General features: G+C 44.1%; 1 protein-coding gene across 2 annotated transcripts in view; it reads right to left on the bottom strand.

The window, feature by feature from the left end:
* Positions 1–3,929, bottom strand: part of LOC106815532 (nuclear factor NF-kappa-B p105 subunit-like) — a 10,767-nt gene extending 6,838 nt beyond the window's left edge. The window contains exons 1-5 of one of the 2 annotated variants that reach the window (XM_014819999.1): positions 3,130–3,929; positions 2,882–2,903; positions 2,523–2,656; positions 1,888–2,054; positions 1,658–1,767 (exon numbers count right to left, since the gene is read on the bottom strand). In XM_014819999.1, coding sequence (XP_014675485.1) covers positions 1,658–1,767; positions 1,888–2,054; positions 2,523–2,656; positions 2,882–2,903; positions 3,130–3,777 — 1,081 coding nt within the window. In that variant the 5' untranslated portion in view covers positions 3,778–3,929. Of the gene's footprint in view, positions 1–1,657; positions 1,768–1,887; positions 2,055–2,522; positions 2,657–2,881; positions 2,910–3,129 lie in introns of both variants that reach the window. The other variant, XM_014819998.1, reaches the window with a different exon arrangement.
* Positions 3,930–10,168: the final 6,239 nt, after the last annotated feature.

The raw sequence follows: 10,168 nt of genomic DNA on the forward strand, positions 1-10,168 counted from the left end.
TGCAGTGCATATATTGTATATTTTCAGCAGAGCGTCCCGTTGCGCAATCATGCGTGTACGCGTGTCACGCGATCACTGTGTGAGTGGATGTCCGGATGCGTAGCCTGGAGGCTAGGCGACCGGTTCCGGACGCGTAGCCACTACGAACAGGTTAACACTATAACAGTGTAAAGTGTCCGTTACACAGGCACTTGGAGCGTTTCAATAAAATACAATGCTAAATAAATACGAAATATATTTACTACCAAAGTCTTAATGTTTCTATAGGCCTACTCTCTTTCACCTATTATTGCCGACAATTTCCTGTAAATGCCGTCCAAATGCTCATCTGCAACAAACACTGGCTGCCGCCATTGCTGCCGCTGCACACTGACACATAAATATATAAACACATAACTATAATCATCTGATCAGCACTTTACTAATTATAGTACGTAACTGGACGTCATAACTGGTACGTAATACTGGACGTCATAAACTGTATTTGCACCCGTAATTATATCACATTGATTAACCAGTTCTATACTACACGAATATTTACATGAACGACTTCAATGACTTACCGGTCAGTACCAGTTCAGTTTTACTTTTAGTTTACAAGGTGTAAATTAATCGCTTGTCGTCTGTCGGCTTGACACTTGAAACAAGTACGAACTCGACGGAAGTCACGGAATGGTAGGCCTAGTACGTTGTCGTTGCGGATCACAACCATACAAACCAGTCATTAAGAGCTAGGGGAATCACCGTGCAGAAATGGGGAATCACCATGCTGCAGAAGATAAACCTTAAAAAAAGAAATAACCGTACTATAGCGGCGTTCAGCGTGACGTCACGTCCCGGTGACGTGTGTAAACATAAAGCCCGCCGCACACGGTGAACTATCTGCTGAGCCAACGGCCTAAGCAGAGCAGGCTCGCCAGGCAGTCACTGCGGCAGCCACTGTACGCGGGCTAAAGTACTAGATTGTGTTTCACTAAATATTTTGATTTACTAGGTATTCTATGATTCCCCGTTCGATGTCGATCACTACATCTTATTATAACGCAGTAACTGACAATTTGTTACCAATACAACATGCATGACAAACAATATAAAATAGCCACCGGCGAACGCTTTTGCCAACCAGCAGAGTTAAGCCCGCCGCACACGGTGAACTATCTGCTGAGCCAACGGCCTCAGATTCTGCACGATTTTTGGCCTCGCGTGGCTGTGAGACCGATATCTATCATGTTTTATATTTGTACAAGGCAGGAAAACCCCGCAAAAAGCCCGCGAATGGGGGGGTTCAGAAATTTTAGCAGTCCTGAGATAGGGGGGTGCTTTCAAAGGGAGGGAACGAGCATATGCGTACCCTAAATAACACTGAGTGGGGGGCCGGGTAGAAATGTGACAACATTTCCACAACCTTCCAGGACTAATCATAATAATAGAACTTTACCCCGGACATTTTAGGCATGCAAAATGTCATTTTAAAATTCCAGAACTCCCCGTGGGTTTTCAGGATGGATACCAACCCTGTATATCATGTTAGCCTGTTGCGACCCCAAACGTCATAGAAAATTCACCAAGAATGCAAAACTTTGTTTGACCCTTTTTATAGCCTATAGTATTTCACGATAGATGGTCACATGATCATGAGCACTGTGCACATACGTACGGTTTATAGAAACACTGCGGCTTTTTCTTTTTTCTGCACATATATGCTCTTTGATGTGCATATCCGTCAGCATCTTCTGTGGAAATACCGCAACTGCTATGTCATTGAACCTAAAAAGACAACAAATGATTCTCTGTTTAAAATTAGGACTCTGTTATGCAGTAAGCTAAGTTACGGCAACGCTATGCTGATTGTTTACACCTTTCATTAAACTCATGCAACTCACGTACGTGGCAGTCATATCACACGCCATGTTCACTTGTATTTCTGGGTGGCTCCATTCGTTAGCAGAGAGATCGAACTTTTTGGGTACCAATCGGTGAATGTGCGACTCACGTTGACTGTCGTTGGTGACCAAACTTGCTACTATCTTAGCTCGTGGTCTATAACCTACCAACTGACAAGAGAGAATATGTTTAGTGTAGGTACACAAGCTTTCCGACTCACCGGGTCACAAATATTTTATGAGACTAATGCAGTCAACCTCGCTTAATTCGTCATCACTTTATTCGTAGAATTACCTAATTCGTACAAAAACATGTGGTCCCAATATTTCTCTTCTTTATTCCCTATAATTTCCGTTGTATAATTCAGATTCTGTAATTCGTAATTCGAACAAAATTCTCTGGTCCAATTAACATTCAATTCAAAATAACACGTGTAATTTGTAGGGAATGTTTGTTTATGCAAGCAACATTTTATCTGAACCGACGATCGCCTGGAGATCGCGCAACTGAGTTTACACGAGTTGTTGCTGTGTGCACTGATTGTTTCATTCGCATTGTTCGCTTGGACACATTGTTTTTTTTCAGCTCGCGTAGAAACAGTCGCGTCTGTTTAACTAGGTACATCTGATGTTACGCACCTTGACACTAACATACTCCTTTTTCTTCTGGTCCCCACTCATTCTGTCAGCCTCTAGGGTTCCATGACTGCCACGCTCCGACGTATATCGAAACCTATGCCCGTTTCTCTGCGGTTGTCTTAATATTTTCAAGTCTGGAATGTAACACAATTGAGGATTTGTTGCATGTCAAGTCAAATGTGCAATGAATGCAGAGTAAATTCTGCACGTAAGAACACCCATCAGTTTTTGTCTACCTATAAAATATTTGCCCATAATTCTAAACTCGGTCTAGTTCTAAATATAGCTCTGATCATCTGATGTGACATATTTGCCATGAAAACCAGCATGCTGACATCTCCTTTATGATCAGTACTTACATGGCTGCATCGGAGATGCACTCTGCATCTTAAAAAAACACAGAATGCATTAGAATACATGGTCTGGAAACATGCTTTAGAACTAACATTCAACGTGCTAGGGCATTAAGCAAGTACTTGATGAGATAACATTAGTTTATATATTAAAAAATAACAATGTTAATCCATTCAATTACGTTTACACAATCAGTGTCTCTATGAATCTAGTTCAGCATTACATATTTCGATAAGGGTAAAACGAAAGTTACCACAACTGTCATCTGCGAGTTACTTCCAACCTGCGATCCAAGAAAGTTCGGCGTGACATTTATCGGCATCTCCAGATGCATCAGGGTGTCCGTCCCCTCAGGTGCACTGGCAAATTCTTCATCGCGAATGGTGGCCATTAAATCGTTCAACGTCTCCAGATTGAAATTGCCATAGCTTGCTGGGTTGCTTGTTTCGGTGTTGGTGGTGTAAGACACTGCAGTGTCCGGTGACCAGCTCATGCTTGCTGGGTTGCTTTGTCCCGTGACTGCATGAGCTACTGGAATGTTTGCTCCAAAGTTTTCATAGCTTGCTGGATCGCTATGTCCAGTGCTTATGTATGCTACAGCGCTGCTTACTGCAGGAAAGCTGTTTGAAACGGCATTTCCCGGGACTGTCACCTGATTCCACATAGCGTAGTCACCAACACTTGATGAGTCTCCAGATGTGTTTGACATGGGGCTGAAGCGGTCCTGGGTAGGATTATTTGACCCAGGGTTGCTACCGAATCCAGTGTCTCCAGATTCATTCGACCGAGGATTTGCGTAAGCTTGGGCATGGGAGCCAGGGCTGGGCCACTGAGACATTGTATGAAATAGGCAGCTGGTGGACAATCTTCGGCTATCTGTGAATATATAAATGTTGATCATCTCAATTGCCAGAAATAGCACTAATCATATGCTGGTATTTAGCCATTTTCCTTAATAGCAATTTATGAACAATTTATTGCTTGTTTATCAACAGTACACAAATCAGAATACAGCATTCAACACTAACAGTTGTCCGATTGCCCGGGGCAAGTAAAAGTCTATGTCGGACAAGTCATTCTCTTGGCTAGTTGCCTGCTCAGACAACTGAAAAATTCTAGTTGTTTAATATTGCTAACATAATTTGAGTCAGGCGCGATCGCACGACATTCTCACGTTGTATTTTCAATGGTCGCTGAAAAAAGCAGCCCGCGACACCCGTGTCGTCAGGAAAAATCTAAATTGGACAAGTAAAAATTGCTTCTTGTTGCCCGACAGGACAACCAGATCTGAAAATAAGCGGAAAGGGCCCTAGTGCTTGCGGACCAATCACGTTTGGCTACGGCCTGGGTATGGGCCTGTACTAGTATAAGATATCTTTGGAGTGTGCAAAGAACCTCGCCTACTCCACTAAAAAGTCTAGGAAGTCGCTTACAGCCTATCCCAACCCTAAACCCTAACCCATAACCGTGCAATATTATAATAGTGACGCAGTACGTTCCGGTATTACCAGACCGTCACCCAATGGTACTTCCGGCAGTACTCCCCCTGGGGGTACAATAGCCCTATGACGAGTTGACTGATACAGTGCTAGCTAGGACTTATCGTATCGTATCTTTATGTCACTTATGAAACTTCGGTCTTAATCAACCCACATCGTCCCACCACGACTGTAATTGATCATACTTTTGTGGGCTTAACTCTTTTGGCTTGGCTACAAATGTGTTAGTTTAGTGTAATTGAATGTTGTTCCCGAGATAAAATATAAGCAGTAAAACTCCGCATAGGACGCATCGTCTAATTTCGCATGTGAAGTACAGTCCCAATTTCTCTAACGATATAATCCATTGAATAGCCCCGCGCACAAGTCATCATTTACCAACTGTCAATTATGTACAAGTCGTCACCCTCAGACGGTCCATGTAATTCAACAACAGTAAAATCTATCTGTATGTCGTTTATCGATAAAAGGCCGATAGCGCAGTGTATGCAGCCCAATGTACTGAGCGAATTCCTGGTAAAATGGTGACTCTATTGTTTGGCAGAAACACATATATTGCTCAATTACAGTTCAAATTGTAAGTTAGGTGACGTGTACATGCATAGGCGTGCTATTTGGGGTTTGCATGGCTTTTTCTATACATGTATTAAAGTTACAGTTCATTAAATGTTTATTACAAGATTAAAATGATTTTACTTTATTGTGTCTGCCTAGGGAATCATCTCAAAATGGTTTTGATACATTTGTAACTTTGTACCACGAAAGACTAAAACCTGTTTAAATATCAGCTTGTCACTCCCAAGTAACGTCGCGAAATGCCGGCTTTGTAATGTTATCAAAATGACGATATATACCCATGCATAAATCATCATTTTTGGCTGATCTGACAACATAAGTCGACAAAAATGACGACTTATCCCGTATATACGTCAGTTTTTTGTAAATCAAGCGCAAAAAATGCTGGTCGCTAAAAGGCCGACTTATGCGAGTTTTAGCTAATAGTTCGCGTTAATAATACGTTTGTATGTTATGTCTCGTACTGTGTGGCGTGTTCCAAATAACTGGATTATAGTCACAAGGTAGTAAGTGCATTCTAGGAATAAACGCCATAAACAACAGGTGCATAATAATAATGAGTGGGCAATGCTACTAGGTGTCCTTCTTAAAAGTGGGTTCGCGTGCATGTGGAAGTGAAAGCCTCGACTTGAAAGGCAGCTTGAACTTTTGCCAGTTTGTACTTGGCCATTCGTCAAGATACATGTGGCGTGATCGCACAAGGAAATTGATCGTTTAGTGTAGACGATATGCTGTATTACAGAATACAGATTAGGCCGTGGCTACGCGATCCGGTTCGCGGACTGAGGAGGCCGCTGGTTACGCCACAGCTACGGGCGTCCGGACATCCATCTCACACGTATCTGCACACGCACACGCAATGAATCTGCACAACGGGACCTCTGCTTGATTGGCCGAGTGTCACTGTGTGGTGTGTGGGTGCATGTATGCGTGAGAGACGAGAGAGAGAGAGGGAATGTGTATGCTGTGGTGTGTAGCGTAAAGAGAGAGAGAGAAAGAGAGAGAGAGGAGAGAGAGAAGCATAGAAGGTGTGTGTTGAGAGAGAGATAAATAGAAGAGAGCTGTGGCGTGTGTGTGTGAGAGAGAGAGGCTGTGGGCGTGGTGTTGTGTGAGAGAGAGAGCCGTGCGTAGTGTGTGAGAGACTTGAGAGCCGAGAGGAGCGAGAGAGGGCGATGAAAGGATAGGACGGCATCAGTGCATATTATTGTATATTTTAGCAGAGCGTCCCGTTGCACATCATGCGTGGTTAACGGCGGAAGTCCAGCGTCCGATTACTTGTGTGAGTGGATGTCGTATGCGTAGTCTGAGAGCTAGCGACCGGTTCCGGACGCGTTAGCCACGTACGAACAGGTTAACACTATAAACAGTGTAGAGTGTCCGGGTTACACAGGCACTTGGGAGCGTTTCAATATAAATAAATGCTAAATAAATACGAATCTAATTTACTACCAAAGTCTTAATGTTGTTCTATAGGCCTACTCTGTTTTACCTATCATTGCTGACAATTTCCTGTAAATGGGCCGTCCAATATGCTCAATCTGCAACAAACAGTGGCTGGCCGCGCATTGCTGCCGCTGGCACACTGACACATTAAATATATAAACACATAACTATAAATCATCTGATCAGCACTTCACTAATTCATAGTACGTAACTGGGACGTTCATAAAACTGGTACGTAATACTGAACGTCATACACTGGTAATTGCACGCCGTTAATTAGATGCACTTGATTAAGCAGTTCTATACTAACACGAAATATTTATCATGAACGCCATCAATGACTTACCGGCAGTACCCAGTTTCAGTTTTACTTTTAGTTAGCAAGGTGTAAATTATCGCTTGTCGTCTGTCTGGCTTGATCACTTGAAGACAAGTGCGAACATCGACGGGGAATGGTAGGCCTAGCATGTTTGTCGTTCGCGAGATCACAACCATACAGACCAGTCATTGAGAGGGGAATCAGCACGTGCAGAAATGGGGGAATTCACTATGCTGCAGAAGATAAACCTTACAAAAAGAAATAACTGTAGTCTATAGCAGAGTTCAGGTGTGACTCCGTCCCGGTGACGTTGTGTAAACATAAAGTCCGCCGCACACGGTAAACTATTTGCTGAGCCAACGGCCCTCAGAGAGCAGGCTCGCCAGGCCGTCCACTCGCGGCAGCCAGCTGACGCGGCTATAGTAACTCAGAGCTATCATCTACTATTACTAGATTGTGTTCAACCTGATATTCTTGATTTACATAGGTATTCTACATATATTTCTATGATAAACACTTTCCCCGTTTGATGTCGATGCAACTACATGCCTATTATATACGCAGTAACTGACAATTTGTTACGCAATAAACATCACAAAAAAACATATAAAATAGCCACGCGGCGAAACGCTTTTGCCAACCAGCAGAGTTAAGCCCGCCGCACACGGTGATATCGCTGAGCCACGGCTCAAGAGGTCCGTTTGGCTCAGCAGATTAGCCTCAGCGTGTCGCCGCTGCAGATTCTGCCGTATTTTTTGGCCTCGCGTGGCTGTGAGACCAATATCTATCAATGTTTGAGTATTTGGTGGCCAACGCGAGCCAGAACTTCAGCGTGTGCGGGCTGACTTGAAGCTATCAGCTCAGCACAAATATTTACGGCGACGCAATTTAAAGCGCAGGAATAGGACATGGGATTTTTAAAATGTCGGAGCCCAATGAACGGCAGAAATACTCTATCATCCGCAGTCAACACCACAATGATTGGTTGTTTATCTGCTTTTTTTGTGTTTTCTTGATTTTATGACTGCATGTGGACACCCTTTTCGTATCTTATCAGCAAACCAAATCAATGTGTGTGTGTGTGTGAATGTGTGTGTGTGTGAGGGAGTGTGTCGTGTGTGGGCAGGGGCGTGTTACAGGGGGGGGCTCCAGGGGGTCCGACCCCTCCTGCTCCGCACAGAAAACGGCATCCTGAGGGTCTAATATCGAAATGATTGCGCGTTTTCGCGTGCTCGCGGTACTGGTGTATCCAGCCCCACAGTTTCAAATGGATTTGCGGCCTCTGCCGGCCGCTAGCCACGATTTATTTCTAAGTGATAGGGTTGGTGCAGGGTTGCAACGCGAGTTGCAAACCTCCCTAGCGGCTGCGCACGAAAAATGGCGTTTAAATCCGCTGGCGACTGCCCACCCCTCCACTTGAAAATACATTGTGCCCCTCACATAGCCGCGGAACCGGCGCTAATAGCGCCGCGCACAAAAATCGGCAACAACAATAAGAAATATTTGTTAAAACGAGCGCCGCAGACACTACAGCGAGCACTAGAGTTAGCCGACAGAGAAGCTGTAGTAGAACAAAGGATCGCAATACGTTTGCGAAACAGGGAAGCTCAGCGTCACAGAGACGATAGCGATGTGGAGCCGACGGAAGTAGATCTCGTTAGGAATAATCAAACGGCTATAGACATGCATCAGAGTGTAGGCGAGATGAGGCACTTGGTAGCGAGCATGCAAAATTTATGCACAACACAAGAGCAGAAACAACGCAACATGCCGACAAACACAGAAACGAAGCTACGCCACAAAATTCTAACACACCACGTAGACCGCCTAATGAATCGGACTATAACAGGCGTCCACCGCTGTTTCGGCAGCAGACTCGTTTCGACGGACGACCGCAAAATCAAGTACGATTATGTTTCCGTTGTGGCAAAGAGGGTAATTTCGCACGTGACTGTCGGGTAGTTTTGCCGTCGAGAAACGCGCCGCGCCCGCTAGGCTGCAACATGAGGTAATGGGGGTCAGCCGCAGTCGCACACGCGCCGTGTGGCCGTGTTGCGATATTCGAGTAGGTGGGCAAAAACTGGTTGCATTAATCGATACAGGTGCTGAATGTTCGTTAGTCGATAAGTCAGTATGGAGGGGGTCACCTAATCACACAAGGGAAGCCGTGTGGCTATCAGCGTTTCACAGGTTTACAGATTCTGACGAAAACATGCCGCATAAACAATAATGGCACGATTAGCTGTTTCCTTAGAAATACAACACGCAAACACATAAATTTGCATTATAACACCGCATTAACGGTGGCACAATTACGTCAAACGATAGAACAAGCACGACCAAGCCGGATGGTAAAAAACGACGCTACGCGCTGCGTCGCGGCCTCAGGGCTGACACGACAGACGACTATACAACAAAGGCGTGAGAAAGCTGGTTATTGTAGCGAGACTCGGCAAATTGATCACTTGCCGGATAATGCACTCAACGCGCAAACAACAGTCGATTACGCCTCGTTAGTGGCCCATGTCACAAACCAACAACACAAGAAGCAATTACTACACTTTTTAACAACTCATAGGGCATCCTTCGCACACACAGATAAAGAACTGGAATTTACTGATTTATACGAAATGAAAATTGATACTGGAACCAGTAAAGCGTTCAAAACTGCCCCCTATAGAATGTCTGTACCACAACAAGAAGAAGTCGACCGGCAGGTCAAACATTTACTCAAAATAGGATTAATTAAACCTTCCATCTCAGAGTGGAGTTTGGGGGTACTACTAGTCAAGAAGAAAACAGGCAAATGGAGAATGTGTATGGATTATAGACGGTTAAACTCAGTCATACAAGCAGACGCATTTCCCCTACCGGTTATCGACGATGTCATGCAAAACTTGGGAAAGCAAATTTTTTCACTTGTTTAGATATGAGAAGTGGCTATCACCAGATTCCATTAGCAAGGGAAGACCAGCATAAGTCTGCTTTTGTAACTACAAACGGACTTTTTGATGGGCGAGCCATGCCATTTGGGATAGCCTCTGGTCAGGGAGAATATCAGCGAGTTATGAATCGGGTATTAGAAAGTCTGCGCGCAATTGCATATTTAGATGATATAATGATCTATAGCGCCACTTTTGAAGAACACATGCAGCATATGCAAGAAGTGTTCCGCTGCTGTCGGAACGCAAACCTTAAGTTTAAAGCAACTAAATGTAAATTCCTTTGTGAAAAAGTTTAGTATCTAGGCCATATAATTAGTGCCTTAGGCATCGAGACGGTCCCAAGGAAAACAAAGGCCATTCAGGCATTAGTACCCCAAAAAACAGCTAAAGGCGTCCGCCAACTGCTCGGATTAACAGGCTACTATAGAAAATTTGGTAAGGATTACGCCAAACTAGCTAGACCACTTACGCAACTCTTAACGCGCAGCTAAAATAAAAAAAATAAATAAA

This window comes from Priapulus caudatus, unplaced genomic scaffold (assembly GCF_000485595.1).
Source record: "Priapulus caudatus unplaced genomic scaffold, Priapulus_caudatus-5.0.1 Scaffold1139, whole genome shotgun sequence".
Taxonomy (NCBI): domain Eukaryota; kingdom Metazoa; phylum Priapulida; class Priapulimorpha; order Priapulimorphida; family Priapulidae; genus Priapulus; species Priapulus caudatus.